Source organism: Mirounga leonina, unplaced genomic scaffold (assembly GCF_011800145.1).
Source record: "Mirounga leonina isolate KUSES-001 unplaced genomic scaffold, KU_Mleo_1.0 Mir_197, whole genome shotgun sequence".
NCBI classification, from domain to species: domain Eukaryota; kingdom Metazoa; phylum Chordata; class Mammalia; order Carnivora; family Phocidae; genus Mirounga; species Mirounga leonina.
In genome coordinates this window covers 1,991,056-2,009,555 of record NW_023270494.1, presented here as the reverse complement: position 1 = coordinate 2,009,555, position 18,500 = coordinate 1,991,056, and the positions used below count along the sequence as shown (strand labels likewise).

Genomic DNA, 18,500 nt, shown 5'->3' with positions numbered 1-18,500 from the left:
TGGATTTTTCACGGGCATCAACATGATTAGTCATTTCTTTTATCCCACACCACACTCAGCACTTTCAGAAAGCAACACCAACACTACCAGCAATGTTTTTAACCAAAAACTGTTCACAAGGTATTTGCAGTTCTTTCTGATGTGGGGGCATAGATGGAGAGTCAGGTCATCCTACTTTAAAGTCACGTGGAGGAGTTCCTCTCTGTCCAGTAATACAGCCAGCCGGATGCATAGTTAAGTTCCTTTGTTTCATTTTACTTATGATTTTTAAGGACTGCTTTTTAAAAATTTTAATTTTGGGGGCATCTGGGTGGCTCAGTCCTTAAGCATCTGCCTTTGGCTCAGGTCATGATCCCAGGGTCCTGGGATCGAGTCCCACATCGGGCTCCCTGCTCTGCGGGAAGCCTGCTTCTCCCTCTCCCACTCCCCCTGCTTGTGTTCCTGCTCTCGCTGTCTCTCTCTCTCTCTCTCTGTCAAATAAATAAATTTAAAAATTTTTTTAATTTTGCTTTCGACTTACATAAAATATTTAGTGGATCCCAAGTCAAATACACAAAACAAAGTATATTCAGAGGAGTCTCGTTTCTTTTCCTGTCCTCTTCTTTTTCTTTTCTTTTTTTTTTTAAAGTAGGTTCCACGCCCAGCATGGAGCCCAGTGTGGGGCTTAAATTCACGACCCTGAGATCAAGACCTGAGCTGAGATTAAGAGTTGGACCCTTAGCCGACTGAGCACCCAGGTGCCCCATCCTGTCCTCTTCATCCTGTGTCTTGCTTCCTTCTGTAGCAACCACGCAAACATTTTCACAACGTATGTGTATAGAAATGTGTGTATGTTTATACACACACACATTTGTTTGCTTCTTTCTTACATAAATGGGTGTATACTATATACATTTTTCTCCACCTTGCTTTTTTTCACCTTATTAGATTAGAACCAGTGTGTCCTCATTAGAATTAAAACTTCATTTTTTCCTTGAAAGCAGGGTTTCCCAAATGGGCACTGTTGACCTTTTAGGTCAGAAAGTCATCTTTGTGGCAATAGTGTCCTCCCGTGCTGTGAGGATGGTTGTGGGATGTTTAGCGGCTTCCCGGCATTTATCTGTCAGGTGCCAGGAGCCCCCTCCCCACCTTCTGTCCACCAAGGCCATCTCTGGACCTCACCAGACTTCCGGGGACAGAACACTCCCTGCTGAGAGCAGCATGTTCTCAGGTCTCTGCAGAGACCCTGTGAACCCCTTTGTTTCAGAAGTGGACTCAGACCCCCATCTAGAAGCTCTGGCTTCTGGTTTTGTATTTTGACCACTAAACCAGCTCTTGTGGTTCTCTCCTGCATCTTTAGCATATTAAGGAAGGAAGGAAGGATTGTTACCGAATAACACACAAAGCAAAGAGAGGCAAGGATTTTGTAAGTTTTATATAAAACTGCTCTGATTGGGAAGATGTATGTTGAAAACCTGAGGAGTGACTTTGGCCTTGAGCAGCGGTTCAGAGAGACAGCATATGAGGGCCTCATGATTCCCTGCTGCCCGTGCACGCCTCAGGTCCCCCTGCTGTCCCTACAGTCCAGCTGCACGGTTGGGCGGCCACGGGAAGGAGCCAGGGCATCTTGCCAAGGGCCAGTGAAACTGTCCCAAGTAGCATCCTCAAAACCATGGGTGGAGCGGACGCGCACAAGTCTGGGAGGTGGACTCTGCAAACGTGGAGTGTGGAGGCCGGGGGTGGGGGCAGCTGGGAGCAGCCGCGGAGCCCACAGCTCACCTGCGGACGTCACTCCCAGATTTCTGATGCTCCACATGGAAATAGGATTAGCACCGACAGAGGGGATCATTGTGAACATCCCGCACCTAACAGGAAATGAGAAATTTCTTTGAAAAGTAAATACATGGGATCAGCAAGCATGGATCTGTGACAGCTGAAGATTCAGGTTTATAGCTATAGCCAGAGGACGATGGACTCTGCCAGTCTGGCTCTCCTGGCCGCCGCTGGGCCTGCAGGCAGCCTTCTTTGGGGCTTTGCTCCGAACGGACTTGGGTGGTCAAAGCATCAGGCAGCCATCACTCTGTCCTGAATCACTTTGGATGAATCCAAGCGTGGTTCAAGGTTGTGGGCATGCCTGGGGGCGCAGCCCTAGTTGCCTGCTTTGCTGGCCTGGTCTGGCAGCCATTTAACGAATACCTATTTCCTACTCAGTGTGAAGCGTCTCTGTTCCATGTTTATTATTTCCTTCCTCATTTGGGTCCTGTTAGAGAGGACATGGCCTACGGTGGCGTGGGGGCTGTTTCAGAAGCTCTCTGCCAGCCTCAGCTGTGACACAGGCAGGCTGCGGACCTGGCATGCCCCTGTCCCTGTGTCCCCTGGGGCCCAGTCTCCCCTATCGCCTGCCGGGCAGCTCTGTAAGTACCGAGGGTTCCAGGTCACTAGCAGTTACTGATCTCACTTGGAGGTAGTCTGGTATTAATGTTAGGACGGAGCCATGTTTTCAGTGCTAATGTGCTGTTTGGAAATCGGCAAAAATCAGTAGCAGGGAGAGATTTTGGCTGCTGTGTTCCCGTAGCTCCGTGCTCTGCTGCTCGGTCAGGGCAAGCTCCCAGGCTCTGTTGAGGTTTCCGCCCCTCCCGAGACGTGGGGGCTTCCCTGCTGGGGCTGTGCTGGAGCCCAGAGGCCATGTTCAGCCATGCCAGGACCATCACATCAGGATGACCAGACCTAGCCCTGTGTCTTCCTGTTCCCTGCTTGTCCCCAGTTTGCGCGTGTGGGCAAGCTCACCAGTAGTCTCCCGCGTCTCCACTGATGGGCTCAGGGTCCTGAGTAGTAAAACCACGGAGTCTGGCTTAGAAACGGGCCCTGCCCACACACCGCTGTGTGACCCGTGGTAGTCACTGAACCTCCCTGTCTATAAAACAGGTGCTCCAGCCGCCTGCGCCCCACGGTGCTTGTGCAGGTGGGTGAGTGGGTGTGAGTGAGGCCTCAGGACGGTGGCTGGCGCGTCCCGTGTGCAGCATGAGTGCTGACCTCTGTCCGCCTCTTCTTGCTCCGTCTTCCAGGTACTCTGCCCTGCGTTTGCTCATGTCGTCCCGACAGCCTCTGAGGTGAGCAGGGCAGGATGGTTTTCGCTGTTTTAGGAGGAGGGAGTTGAGGTTTGGCTTGGTTCCCAAACTTTCCCAGGTTGAACGGTGGGTAACTCACCGACCTGGGGCTGAATCCCAAGCCTTCCATCCTGGCAACCCTAACTGTAGAACAGGGGAGGGACTCACCAGTGGGCACGGTAGACCCTCCCCTCTGCAGCTCCTGTCCAGCATCGAGCGGCGCGGCCTGGGGACCCAACAGGGACTGTGCCCGAGGGTGAGGAACCCCTGGCAGAGCTGCCACCTGGGGGGAGGGGAGACCCCCCAGAGGGGCCTTGCTGAAGCTGGGCTTGCTGGTAGCCTGTCGGGGCGTGCACAGGGGCGTCCTCATTTGGGTCCTGTTAGAGAGGACATGGCCTACGGTGGCATTGACAGGGAGCAGCCCACCATCCGCCCCTCTCAGGGACCTGGATCTTGCTTCGGTGGGGGCTGCCGTGAGGCAGTGCAGATGCTTGTCTCAAGCCAGTCAGAGCCTCATTGGAGACACCACTGCCCTGGGCAGATCCTGGTGGGGCGTGCGGGGTGGGAAACCTGAAAATATTCCTGTCGGCGGCGGCTAAGCTAACCGAAGGGGGCGGAGCTAGACCAGGGTCTGCTGGAGCGTTGACAGTGCCTTGTGAACCAAGAGGAGGGAGTCTTTGAAGGACCAAAAATATGGCTTAGAGATAATTTAGTACTCAGTCGTAGAAGGGGAGCCCTGGATTATTGAAGCAAGCATGCGTCTAAGCGCAGTCAGATCTGCCTGCGGGTGGAGTGCAGCGAGGCGTGAGGACGAACGGCCCCTTACTGGAGCGCCGACCCATGCTGGTGGGGTGGCCGCTCGCAGAGCCGGCTCCTCCTGAGAGGTCACTGTAAATGAAACATAGTGAATGACCTTATGCATTCTATTTCTGTTAGCTAAAATTCCAGAGTAATATGAAAAGCTCTTAGAAATAGCTGGAAAGTGATCTGTGATTTCTGTGTTTCTGGACTTCTGAGGTTCACCCTTTCTGCTTCCAAAAAACAAGTGACCTCCATTGTGCCCATGCGGGCGACCAGGACTCAGCTTGCCTGGGCACACCTCGTGGGCGAGAAGGATGGAGTAGCAGCTACCACCCGCGTGGCCGGGCCGGGGTTCAGGACGACTCTGCTCTCCACCCTGCCATGGGCTCTGGCCACCTTGTTTTTGTTTGGTTTGGTTTTTGTGCGATGGTTTTAATGAGTCTAAGATCCATCTTTTGGTGACAAGTTTGCGGAGGATACTGGTTACATTTCAGGTACAGACGGCAGCTGTGTCCGTGTGGGTGCTCAGAGCCAGCGCTGTGTTCGCAGTCGGCTTGAGCCCCGGGAGTGAGTCCTTCAGGACGGCACAGACTCTCAAGGAGGGTTATTGGCTGAGACACTGTTTCGTGCCGCCTGTTTATCCTTCAAATACCCAGGTATTCCACTGAAACTCTGAAGATAAGTGGTAGCTTGCTTTTGTTTTGTTTTTTTAATTAAGGGATTTTGGGGAAAACCCAATGTTATGATAATATCAGGAAAAAATTACACAGATAGCATCTTGCTATGAAACCATGGAAACAGTGACAGAAGAGAACATGCAGGTGGGTTGGGACATTGGATTGGCGCCACGTAGCAGCCTCCCTGCTGACCAATGGGCCCTGCTGGTTGTGCTGGGATAGCAGAGCCCCATGGCGGTCAGTCTCGGGGAAACGATGTGTTAATACAGGCGCTGTCGTTCAGACACGCACCCGTGAATTCAAGCCCCACACTTCTCCTGTGTGACTTCTGTGCGTCCAGGGATTGGGACTCGGGGAACTTCAGAGGGTTCTGTCCTCACCAACCTGTTGTCTGGAAAGCGCAGCAGTCTGTATGGAAGGACCCCAGTCCCGTGTCATTCACGTGCAGCAGTCGAGAAGCAGCCCCCGTGGGCCAACGAGAGCTGCAGGGAGCTGCGGTAGGAGGCAGGCGCTTGCATGGGCTCGGTCAGGGAGACAGGGCCGCCCAGGCAGGGAGTATGTGGGCAGAGGTCCCAAATCATGAAGGGGCACGGCGTAACCAGACCTACGGAGAGCCTGCGGGGGCGCATGGTCGAGGGGGCCGTGTGCCCCAGGCATGGCCGTGCTCCTTGGGGGCAGTGGACATCTCCACCAAGGATTTGCTTTTAGAAGGCAAGTGGCCTGACTGTGTGCTTGGAAAGGAAGGCTCTGCCAGATAGGACAGACTTGGAGAGAGGCAGGTCTGGAGGCCTGAGGACCCTTGGGGGCATCTGACCCTGGATGAGGGCAGGGGCGGGACAGCCACATGTGAGCAACATGCCACAGGTACACTGAGCCTGGCCTGGGGACCCCCTGGAGGAAGGGCACGTGAGAGGGGGAGCAGAGCGATGGATGGGCTTGAGGTGGTGGTCCGGGTGACTGAGAACCGCGGATGCCAGGGATTAAGGTAGGGAGCCCAGAGGGGTGGGCCCGTGTGGAGCAAGACAAGGAATAGCACTGCAGGGTTGTGCTCGAAGGTGCTGCCCAGGGCGAGCATGCAGTGTGAGAGAAAGGAGGCTGAAGTTTGAGGGAGGAGGCTGGACCAGGGGGAGAGGTGAGAGACAGCAGGCTGAACAGTCTGAGGGAGGAGGCAGGGGACAAGAGCTAAGTGAAGGCAGGACGGGGATTGGCCCTTGGGAGAGCGAGGGGCTGTGTGGGTCGCTGGAGACCTGGCTGGTGGTGGGAGCCTCAGAGCACTTGGCCATGGAGACCTGGCGACCCTCCACAGTCTAGGAACAGCAGTGACATGTTGGAATGGCTTGAAAAGGAGAGGTTCATGACATCATCTGTGCAGAGGGCCATCAGCATGCACACACGCCCGCCTGTGCGGAGTGCTGTGCTGTTCCTCACACTGGTCCTCCAGCCAAGGGAGAGGAGGGGCACTCGGCCAGTCAGCCACCCACCCCACTCTTCTGCCCGGTCAGTATTTGACGTTCGTTTGCTCCTTTCCCCTTAGTCTTTGCCATTGGAGGACCCCTTGCAGTCCGAAACCAGGTGCCTGGCAGGTGCATCACTGCTTCTCCATCCCCTCGTCTCCAAGGAGCCGTCCTGAGAAGGGAAACCTCTTTTTACTACTTTTCATGCCGTTACAAACCTTGAGAGACACATACATTGGCCAGTGACAAAGTAAATCTTTCCTTCAGCTTCTGCTCGCAGACAGCGCGCCTGGTTTTTCACACCAGACAGACAGCTCGGCCCTGGGGAGGGTCAGCTGTCCACCCAGGAGAGCCTGCTTATAGAGAGTGTCAGCTGTGTCTCAGGGCACTACATGAGCTGTGTCTGCGCTGAGCTGGTTTGGAGCTGCGGGAAGTCGTCTGCCGTAGGACCTGGTTGCTGTAGCAGAAGCGCTTGCTTTACCGCTGCACTCCATCCTGGCAGAACTGAAGTTTTTGAAATCCTAAACAGTATAGAAACTCCAATATTCCAATAGAACAGCTCTTTTTGAAGAACTGGGCTTTGCAAACTCTAGTAGGAAGTCTGAATGGTTCATCTTTTGTTCATACACAGATATTTATTGAGTGCCAACTATGTGCCAGGCATTGCATGTACCCAAGGTGGCCATAGTGACCAGGGAAATCACGATCCCTGCCTTCATGGGACTTTAGTCAGGGCAGGGGAAGGTGGAGGGAAGGCCGACAGATGGGTGATGAGCAGATGGAGTCAGGGGTCGTCGGTGCTGTAGTTGGGGAGCTAGACATGCTATGGGAGAATTTGGCAGGGGGTACCTAACTCAGTTTCTGGGGCCACCAGAGAGTGAGTTCTGGAGAAGGGACAAGTTAACCTGGTATTTGAAGAAGGAAGAGAAAATTTCCAGGCAAGACTTGGAATTGGGGATAGAGGACAAGTAGGAAGAGGGCCTGACAGAGGGCTAGAAGGTAGGTCGTTGGAGCATAGATTCTCAGAGGCTGTAGACACAAGGTTTTGTAGGGACTCATGGGCCATTCTAAAGAGCTTGCAATGGGTCAGTGGGAAGCCATCAAAGGGTTTTCAGCAAGTGAGACATCTTGAGTGTTGAGGAATGGATTTGGATAGAGCAAAATAAGACTGGTGGGTTGCTTGGGAAGTTTTAGTAATCTAAGAATTAGATGATGGTAGTGGTGAGGGTGGTGGTCGTGGTGGTGAGGATGATGATGGCATTAGGGGTAAGAATTGTGGTGTTGAGGATGATGGTGGTAGTCATGGTGAGGATGATGGTGATGAGGATGGTGATGGTAGTCGTGGTGGTGGTGGTATCTGCGCTGGTTTGGCCTAGGTGGTGTTAATGGAAATGCAAAGGGCTGTAGCAACAACAAGTGCTTTTTGAGGTGTGGGAGCGAAAAGTCCCTGAACTGTCAGGGCCTAGAGCTTTCCCTACAGGGCTACCATTGAGGACAGATATCCCTTGAGCAGACCTGACCTTCCTCTCTGCCCAGCATTTCCCCGAAAGTTCTTCCTTCCTACTTGGGAAAGGCAGAGAGTGAAACATTTTCAAGTCCCCAGATCAGGGGCAAAACTGGCCCAAATTCTAATGTTACATTCATTCCTCCTGGATGGTCCTGAGAAAATCTCTGAGGCATTTCCTTGCTCGAATCTGAGCTGGAGATGTCATCCATTGCTGAGGAAGGATGGAAGGGTGGAAATGAGATCATTGGCCCAACTGGGCGAGGCGACAGTGGTCTTCACTTGACACCCCGGGGAGAGAGAAGGCAGCGTGGCTGCTGCCGAGGCCTCCTAGCTATGGGGTCTGCCCAGAGAGAAGACCTTCGAGCACCGCCCCCAGCTCCCCGTACTCTGGGCGCACTGGCGGCATCCTCTGTGGCCTCGCCTGACCGTGAGGGGCCGCCGCGCTGTCCGGCCCCCGGAATCTGTCCTTGCAGGGGGAGGAGCCTGAGGAGAAGTACAGCTGCCCCGGGGACGCAGAAGCTGACTGCAGCCGCCCTGCTCTGGGCGCAGCAGGTTGCCAGGTGTCATCGAGGGGCCGGTGGCCATGGTGAGGACAGGAGACTCAGGGCTGCGCTTTCCTTCATCCAGCCAAGGGGCAGTCTTGCTGCCTCTTGCACAAGTTCCACACACGTGCCTGAGCACATCTTGAGGTTTGGCCTTGGAGCCGGAATGCCGGGCACCACAGGCCGTGTTTGAGACTGCTGTGTCTTTGCTTATTCCACTAAAGCGGTCACGGGTCCCCCAAGGGGCTCAGAGCTTCCTCTGCCGCTTGCGTCCCTCAGACCATGGAGCCGGGATCCAGGCATTGTAGTTTCAAAACCAAACCGAGCATGGCGTGGTGACATTTAATTTAGTGCTTCTCATTTCAGAGCCCTTAAAAATATTAATTAGTTCCCATAAAACCCCAGGAGGCATATTATTCATATCTGTAGCGCCTTTCATGCTAGTCCGTAATGGTCCTTTTTGTGCAGTAGGTGGGAAAGTGAGGCTGAATCATTTTTTCTGCAGCCCCACCGGAGAAGACCTTGGTGGAGCCGAGGTCAGCAATTATGAATCTCTAATTTTATGGATGTCTCTGAGGAATGTCAACCCCATGGTCTTGCATGTGATTTGGGAGAACAATACTCCCCTTTAGGACTAATCTCAGGGGGAGGTGGACCGACCTTCCCTGGAGCTGGGACTTTGCAAACCCCAGTTCATTTGCCGCATGAAGGAGGGCAAGCTGAGAACAGCTGTGCGCGAGCAGCGGGAGTGAGGCGTGGGCAACAGTGGGAGGCACTTGTCATGTTCCCTCAAAAGGTGCCCAGCGGCCTGGGACCATGAAGTGAGTGCAGGCCCCACAGGGTGGACGGCCTACTGCTCCTGGGAGATGGTGTGGCCTGTTCATATTTTAGGGTGCCTCGCCTCTGAGCAGCTCTTCACCACTGTATGTTGGGGTTTCTGAACCTGAGGAGCAAGAAAGCCACTGTAGAAGGATTCATGAAATTAGGAGGCTCCCTGGTATCTGGGGTTTAGTTTGGGGCCTTCTCTTTTAACTCACTTTCTGATTTCATGGTGTGCTTTGTGCGGTGTGGTTTTGGAGGACGTGTGTCCAAGTCATCTCGAGAAGATGTTTCCTCTCTGCCCCAGAAATGGATTTTCATTTATCAGCCACCCTCATCTCGTTTCACGGGGTTAACCAAAATTCAGCTGTTTAGAGCATTAGGACTCTGTGCCCTGGCTCTGTCTCACTCAGAGCACAGATTCGTGGTTTATCAGTGACGAGTCAGGAGTGCTGGCCTGTGTTGTTCTCTTCAGTGTTTACCCTGTGGGATTCCAGAGGAACAGGTAAGTGCCCGCCACCTAGACCCAGCGATGTCTGTGGGCACACTTCCTAATACTGCGCTGAGATTCACTCGTGTCACTTCAGCATCAGATAGGATTCATCCTTTTCCTCGTCTCCTTACTGAGTGTTGTCATCTGTCACTCGGAAGCTGCTTGCTGGTGGCTGAGCATGTCGTGAAGCCGTGGGAAGGGTGTGGAGCCGGTGCCGAGGGGCACACCTGAACTGTTAACCGGGTCTGCCTTCGTAGGACTCAGCGCTGTCGGTGGGACTGGCACGGCCACACGGGGACACAGCAAACGCTGTGTGTCGGCCAGAGAGGGAAAAGATGGTCCGTCCTGCGGGTCTGGGGAGGAGCCGTGCACCAGAGCTGGTGCCTCCGCAACACGTGCGCTGAGCCCCCACTTCGACCCGGACCATCTCCCTGCGGGTCAGCCCTTCAGAGCCCCCACGTGGGGGACCCGCAGCTCTGTCGGCGTCAGATGAACGCACGCTGCCTTGCCGTGAAAATGAACTTGACGCCTCACATACACGTGCGTGTCCTCGCGAGCCTCTGGTGTGGCACCCTTATTTTGTGAGCAGCGTTCTGGCCCATTTGGAGGAGACTTGGGGAGGGAAGACCACGTCCTCTAACCGCTTATTGTTCACGTGTGTTAATGCTGTTGATGTTCGTAAGTTAGTTTTAGGTCCTGCTCATTCCCTGAATTCCTTCCATTCATCAGCGAGAGTCCAGGCAGGAGCCGGTGGGGACTCAGCAGGGCCAGCATGGCGAGGAAGACAGGGCAGGCAGCCTCCTTCCTCTGTCTGGCACTTTCTGTCTGTGCTGCTCTTGCCGCACTGGCCTGCAGCTTCCTGCATTTAAGCAAAGCATCTCTTCCACGTTCCAGAGGGTCTTTTTCAGAAGGCTTCAGTGTTTCCAAGAAACTCTTGTCATCACAGTGGTTGGACCTCTTGCTCATTGTGGCCGTGCGGCAAGCTTCACTTACCCATCTCACATGATCTTCTCGTAGTTCCCTAGGAATATTGGTTGGATGGATGAAGTTCCACAGCCCCCTCTGAAGGGCTCATTATCCCAGGTTTACAGGTGGAGAAACTCTCGGGGTCACTTGTCCAGGGTCACACAGCCTTTCAGCGCAAACTCAGAGTGAGGAAGGGGGCATGTATCCCCATATTCCCCTGAATCCACGGTGAGTTTCTTCATCTCTTCTCCCGCAACAGGCCCGGTACAAGCAGAGCCTCGACCCAACTGTGGACGAAGTGAAGAAGCTGTGCACGTCCTTACGCCGAAATGCCAAGGAGGAGCGGGTCCTCTTCCACTACAACGGCCACGGGGTGCCCAGGCCTACCGTGAACGGGGAGATCTGGGTCTTCAACAAGGTAGGAGCACTGTCAGAGGTTCGTGTGAACCCAGTCCGTTTCTCTTGCTGCCCCAAACTGTGTAAGTGTTGGTGGTCGGCCGCGGTCCTGTTCGCCCACGGCTCCGTTGCTGGTCACTCCGCTTCCACAGACCCAGACACAGTGAGGTTGGACCAGCGCCATGGGCCGGCCGTGTGGCAGGGCGTTGTGGGATCATCTCTGTCTCAGCCATGAGCTCTGGGACAGGCATGGGGAGCGTGGCCGGGGAGCGACCGTCTGGAGGCCACGGCGTGGTGCCCGCGGTGTGGTGCCCAAGACGTGCCCTTGTGCTTCTGCTGCGTGGGTCGCATGGTAACCAGGTTTCTCAGTTCAGTTAGAGTGTTCTTTTAAGAATCAGCAGTTTTTGGGGCGCCTGGGTGGCTCAGACGGTCAAGCGTCTGCCTTCGGCTCAGGTCATGATCTCAGGGTCCTGGGATCGAGCCCCGCATCGGGCTCCTTGCTGGGCGGGGAGCCCGCTTCTCCCTCTCCCTCTGCCTGCTTCTTCCCCTGCTTGTACACTCTCTCTCTTTCTGTCAAAAATAAATAAAATCTTCAACAAAAAAAAGAATTAGCGGTTTCCTTAGGGAAGAAAATGGTGCACAGATTCCAGGGAGCTCACACCAGGCCACCTGCAGACGCAGCCTCGGCCCTCGCCAAGGTCCCGCTGCCGGCCTCCTGCAGCTCCTTAACCAGCGACGGTGGTGGAAGTGGGAGGTCGGCGACCCCTCCCGCCATCTTCCTGGCCTGGAGTGGCGAGTTCCGCCCCACCCTGCGGTGCCGGCATGCGGGTCCCTCGGAGCCACGGCCACGCGCTCTTCTCATCCACTGGGTGGAAGGCAGTACCTGGAGGTGTGCGGTGTTTGGTGCCACGTGGCCGCCGGCCAGGGGACAGAACGCGCCTTTGGAACCCCTGGGCCCCTCCCGTGGCGCAGTCTCCCTCCTCCCCGCCCAGGTCACGGGCACAGCGGATTTCGAGTGTATCATGACCTTGCCTTCCTTTACAGCATCCCCACATTTGCGTGGCTGTCCAGGCGTGTTGGGGTTTGGGTGTTTCTGGTTGGCAAGATTGGGATCTTCTGTGCCTGCTTCTCCCGCTCCATGTTACACTCTGAAGATCCGTCCCTGCAAGGGTGCCTGGTGCCCTTCCCTCAGCCCCACTACCGGTGTGGGGACATCTTAGGACCTGCTTGGTGCCTTCAGTGCAGGCAGACGTCTGAGTGGTTCCTGTTGTTTTCCTAGACTGCCCACCTTCCTCCCCAGCACTGTAGTCAGGACTTGATTTTTCTGTGCAGTGTTGGGGGTAATATGGGTCTCCTCGGGGCTGTGACATTGAGCACCTTCTGATTCGTTGTTGACCGTGGAGTCTTCCCCTTCTTGAAGTGCATGCTCCTCTCCATTTTTCACTTGGGTTAGTGTGTCATCTTCTTATTGATTTGAAAGAATTCTTCATATTCTGGACAGCAACCCTTTATCATTTTTACGAATTGCGAGTGTCGTCTCTGAATTTATGGCTTGGATTGTTGGTTTGTTTCTGCTCTCTTAATGGTGTCCCCTCGTGGACAGCAGTTCTTTATTTTCACGTGGTCATCTTGGTCAGCCATTCTTTATGGTGTGGACATTTTGTATCTTCTTTAAGAAGTCTTACCTCATGCCAGGGTTGCAAAAGTATTCCACTGTATGTTCTTCCAAGAGGGTTGTATTTTTATCCTTAAATTTAGGTCTTTAATCTACCTGAAACAGATTTTATACATACTGTTAGATAGGGGTTCATACTCTGTTTTTTTGTCCCCCCTTCAATGGATACCTACCTATTCCATTACTATTTAATGCCAACTTCGAACAAAATCAGATTTCCACAATGTGTGGGCACGTTTCTGAGTGCTCTGTCCCATGGGCCTGCCTCTGGGCCAGGAAACTATTTTCATGAGTGTAGGTTTCCAGTGATTCTTGGTATTTAGGGAAGCAGAGTCCCCCTTTTGTTCTTCAGTTCTTCTTGGCTGTTCTTGGCCCTTAGATCTTCCTTTAAGCTAGTGAACCAACTTGTCAATCAGTTGATTAATGGTGGGGGAGACTCAGCATCTTTACAATGATGAGTCTACCAAACTATACTCTCTTTAAGTATCAGTAGTATTTCATAATTTCACAAAAGTTTGCATCATTTGTTAGATATATTCTTGGGTGCTTTATATTTTTGGTGTTATAAATGTTTACTATAAAATTATATTTTGTAAGTTTTTACCGAGGTGTATGGAAAGGTGGTTGATTTTTGTACATTTATTTTATGTTTATCAATTTTGCTGTTCTCTTATTGTTCCTTATAATTTATCTGTACACACTTTTTTTGTTTTAATAGACTCTTTGGTAGGTATAAAACAGCAAATTGTTCAAGAAGTTGAACATCGGTTCTATAGTGTCATTTACTAAGGGCTCATACTCACATTTTCCTGCCTACATCAAAATTGTGTTCCCATAAGCAGTCTTTGTTTGTTGGCTTTGTTTGGATCCAGGATCCAGTCCAGGTTCATGCACTGCACTTGTTCATCATCCTTTTTGGTGTCCGTGAATGTAGATCAGTCTCTGCCTTTTTTTCTTTATTTTTTAAAGTGAAATTATCTTATCTTTTTGTAGTGAGTTACACATCAGTCTTTTTATTAATTTTTATTTAATTTTTATTTTAAAGATTTTTATTTATTTATTTGACAGAGAGAGAGAGAGCAAGAGCAGGAACACAAGCAGGGGGAGTGGGAGAGGGAGAAGCAGGCTTCCTGCTGAGCAGGGAGCCTGATGTGGGACTCGATCCCAGGACCCTGGGATCATGACCTGAGCCGAAGGCAGACGCTTAACGACTGAGCCACCCAGGCGCCCTAAATTTTTTTTTTTAACTTTAGAGAGCGAGTGAGCATGTGTGCGTGGCGGGTGGGGGAGGGGCAGAGGGAGCAGAGCCAGACATGGGGCATGATCGCACGAACCGTGAAATCATGACCTGAGCCACAACCAAGAGCCGGACACATTAACCGATTGTGCCACCCAGGCACCCCTTATTTTTTCAATTTTTATTTAAAGATTTTATTTATTTATTTTAGAGAGAGCGCAAGTGGAGGGTAGGGACAGAGGGGAAGGGAGAGGAAGAGGGAAAGATTCCCAAGCAGACTCTGGGCTAAGCACAGAGCCTGACACGGGGCTCGATCTCACGACCCTGATGAGATCATGACCTCAGCCGAAATCAAGAGTTGGACGTTGAACTGACTAAGCCACCCAAGTGCTCCTAAGCATCGGTCTTTTAAGAAATTATTATTACTAACAGACTTTAGGTTTTGGAGCAGTTTTAGTTTTGTAGGAACATTGGGAAGTACCGAGCGTTCCCATGCACTCCGTCCCTCCCCTGTCCTCGCTGGGGCGTGGGCGTGGACGCTCGCTGAAGTTCATGATCCCTACTGACACGGTGTCGTTAGCTCCATGGGGACCCACTCTTGTGCTGCACACTCTGGGTCTTGCCAGATGCATGGTGTCATGCGTCCACCATTACCGTGTCATACAGGACAGTTTGCCTCCAACCGCCGCCCCCCCCTCAACAGCAGCCACAGACACTCACGGTCTCTACCGTCCCACCGTTCCCAGAGTGCCAGTCAGCTGGGATCATAGTCTGTGGTATTCTCAGATTGGCTTTCTCCAGCTAGGAATACGCATTTAAGGTTCCCGCATGTGTTTTTGTGTCTTGATGGCTCACTTTTTTGTACCACTGAGTAACATTTCATTGTCTGGATGGACCCCTATTGAAGGACATTTCGGTTGCTTCCGGGTTTTTTTGGCTATTGTGAATGCAGGTTTTTGGGTAGACGTGAGGTTTTTACTAATTTGGGTACATACCTAGGAGTACATTGCTAGATCAGATGGTGTGTTTAGCTTTCTGAGCAGCTGCCAAACTGTCCACCAAAGGGGCTGCGTCAGTTCGCCTTCCCAGCAGCAGTGGACGAGAGTTCCCGGGGCCCCCGTCCTAGTGCTAAGCATTTGTTGTTGCCAGTGTTGTGGAGTTTAGCTCTTCTAATTAGGTGCACAGTGGTGTCTCACTGTTGTTTGAATTTGCAATTCCTTAATAACATATGATGTGGAGTGTCTTTTCATCTGCTTATTGGCCATCTGTATACTTTCTTTGGTGGGGTGTCCATATCTTTGCCCACTATTTTTTTTCAGTAGGGTGCGCGCTCAGCATGAAGTCCAATGTGGGGCCTAAACTCACGACCCCAAGATCAAGACCTGAGCTGAGATCAAGAGTCAGGTGCTCAGCCAATGAGCCACCCTGATGTCCCTGTTTTGCCCACTTTTAAATAGGGTTGTTTTCTTATTCACTTTTTAGGATTCTTTTTATATTTTGGATGCAAGTCCCTTATCAGATTTGTATTCTATAAATCCTTCCTCCCAGTCTGTGACTTGTGTTTTCATTCACTCAACAGTGCGCATCGACTTTTTGATGAATCCAGACCAATTATTCTCTAGAATGTCCCACATTCCAAATTAATTTGTTTTGTCTTAAGTTTATATCAGACTGGACTGAAAGCAAGACCAAACTTCATGCCATCTACAGGGATGCACTGTAAATACAAAGAAAAAGGTTGGACACGAAAGATGTATTGTGCAAATACTAGTTGTAAGAGAGCTAGGATGACCCTGTTACTAATCAGAAAAAGGACTTGAGACACGAGTGTTACCAGAGGTGAAGATGGACAATTCACGATGACACGTGGTCGGGTAAACCGCCCTGGACGTGTATATGCCTGATGGGAGAGTTCAGACTACACAGAGCAAGAGTGCTAGAACCAGAGAGAAAGCAGCAAATCCACAGTCCTAGTTGGAGCTTTGAAGAACCATCTATCAGTAATTAGTAAGTTAAAACTCAAGTTAAAATTACAGATAAAATTGAAAATTAAAAACTTTCTCACAAAGAAAACTCCAGACATGGTATGTTTTTTTGGTTAAAAAGAACTCAGTTACTACTATAAAAGACTGAACGATACTGCCAGCCGCTCTGCACAGTGAACATAAACCTCTGTCCAGTCACTGCAGAACGTGCACACTCTCCAGCACAGGCGGTGCATCCCCGAGATGGGCCAACGCGCGGGTCACTTACGTGTGTCCCTCGGGTCTGGAGGGTCAGCATCATACAGAGTATATTCTCTGACCACAGAATTTGGAATTGCAGCATATCTGGAAAATCCTCAAATACTTGGAAATTGAATAACACATATGTCAAGAAAGGTATCACAAAGGGAAGTAAAGATTATTCAGACTAAACAGTGAGAATAGCCCTTGCCAAAATTTGCAGGATGCACTTAATGCAGTGCTTGCTTGGAGATGTGTACCCTGAAATCTTTATATAGAAAGGCAGGAAGGTTTGAAATTACAATCTCAGTTTCTACCTTAAGAAACTAGAAAATGATGGGCCCACTAAGCTCAAAGCAAGGAGAACAAGAGAAGTAACAAAGAGCACAAATCAGTAAAATAGAGGACAGGCAGTAGAGAGCTGACCGCTAACATTTTTTTTTCTAAACGGACAAGTCTCTAGCTGGATAGATCAAGAGGAAAAGAGAAGACAGGACCCACATTTGGAAATGAAAGAGCGGACATCCCCACATATCCTGCAGACATAGAAAAGATGAGGACAGATTAATATTTTATACCAATAAATTTAACAACTTAAATTAGATGGGAAATACCTTGAAATATACAGCTTACCCAAAGTGACCCAGAGTGAAATAGAAAACCTGAGTAGCCCTGTGTCAATCAGAGACTTTGAATTCATAGTTAAAAGTCTTACAGCTTGACTCATGGATGAGTGGATATTTTTCCTTAAAAATTATTTTACCAGCAAACTGTTCCTGATCAGTATATGTAAACTGTAAGGGAAATCCTAAAGGGAAAAAAGGCATTTGGGAGTGTTCTTTGTAAAGCATGAGGCGTGCAGGTGGCCAGAACTGAGGATCGAGTGTCCCAAGTCTCTACTGCACCCTCATCTGCCCACACCAGGGACTCTCAGGGTCTTAGAACTTAAGAGAAATGCAGGTGATTCGATCCCGCCCACGATGACAGAAGCCCCGGAGGGGCCCAGAGGTCTGTTTCACTGCCCACCCCGCCCCCTGCCATGCTGATGCAAGTGGGTTTGAGAACTTCTGCTCTATAAATCCGGTTCTCTAATAGGATAAGACATCTGAGAAATCAGTTAAGGTTTTATCTCTTAGCATGAGGGGGATCATATTTTTTTTGAACTTTGAAGCTCTTGTAAAGAAATAGTCCCAAGTTTTCAGCACTTCTCCTGAAGAAATAGGATCTTTACTGATGGTCTTCCTTCAACTCTTACAAACACCAAGTCCTAGAATCCTCAGAAAATAAAAGTCAAGTTTACAATAATTAACAGCTTTTTTTTTGGACCCTGCTGCACTCTCAATATGGATAGAGTAACAATTATAACAAATAATAAATAGGATCTGGCACAAATGTTGCTCTTTAAAATTACAAGTGTATGTTTTTTAAAATTGCATTTAAAAACCTCTATGATGCATCTTTCAACAAGATCAATAATGAACTGTATACTAAAGCAGAATGAGAACAAGAATGTCACTATTGGATAGAGAATGCAGTTTTCAAAACCAATAAATTCTATTATTTAAATAATATTTATTTAGAATTACTGATGGAGTAAACGGTTATTTAACATTATAAAAGGAAAAACAGAGGAAGGGTCCACAAAGCCAGTGAGCCTTCAGCCTTGTGGATTTTGAGGGACCGAGAGTTTGCCTGGGGCTCCCCCTCCAGAGTTGTTGATGGCTGCACTTGGTCCAGGAGCCTGGCTCTTCCACACCTCACATATCTGGGCCATCACCTCCCACTAGTGGGTGATGTGTTTGGAGAACACCCTTTGGAAAGAAGATGCATCTTCTGCTGCCCCCTCTCCTCAGAGAACGGCTGCAGGCAAACCCCTTTGCAGGGCAGGGGACTCAGGGTGACATGTGAGCTCAGAAGGAAGCTCACCGCCCTGGGCGGCTCTCCAGGAAAGCCCTCAGGAGGGGGCTGCGTGACTGTGGCTGAGACTTATGACTCACACTTGGACATTTTTGGGCGAAGATGCCCTCAGAGTCTTCTCAGAAATGGGGAGGTGCTTCTTGCGAGGTGCACTGCTTCCCCTGGGAGCCCAGGGCCGCTCTCCCCGCCTCCTGTCCTGGCCCCGTGCTTGACTCAGCCCCGGAGGACAGTCTGATGAAGCAAGGGGACCTTTCTTTTTCACGTTTAATATAACCTGACAGATGAATTGGATTGTAATGAATAAATTATCTAAAACCCATTTCCGTTTCTTTGTTCGAAATGAAAACATGGCCTTTAGTATGTTTTTCAAGAGAAAGGAGAGATGCTTTGGTGAGGAATTCTCTGAATGTGTAGCTTTGGTGGGGGAGAAGCCAGACGTCTGCCCGCAGGGCCCTGGGGTGTGCAGCGGCCTCCCGCACAGAGGGGCCTGCACTCGTCCGGCCTGTACAGCCGGTTCCACTGAGGTGACGCGGGACGGGAGAAACAGCTGTGCTTTGGCCGCTGGTTCTGTTCTTTGCTCCTGCCGCTGTAGGCCCGGCCTGAAGCCTGACAAACTGCCCAGGGTCTTTCTGAGAAGGGAAATGAGATCTACGTGCTCACGTTCTAATAAGAATTCATTCTCAAAGGTCATTTTCCTCAGTGCGG

The 18,500-nt window shown here is 50.9% G+C and overlaps 1 protein-coding gene across 1 annotated transcript in view; it reads left to right on the top strand.

Moving 5' to 3' along the window:
• The window catches only part of RPTOR (regulatory associated protein of MTOR complex 1), a 316,057-nt gene that overhangs the window by 112,141 nt on the left and 185,416 nt on the right, over nt 1-18,500 (top strand). Inside the window, exon 4 of the mRNA XM_035025828.1 lies at nt 10,605-10,763. Coding sequence (XP_034881719.1) covers nt 10,605-10,763 — 159 coding nt within the window. The remainder of the gene's footprint in view (nt 1-10,604; nt 10,764-18,500) is intronic.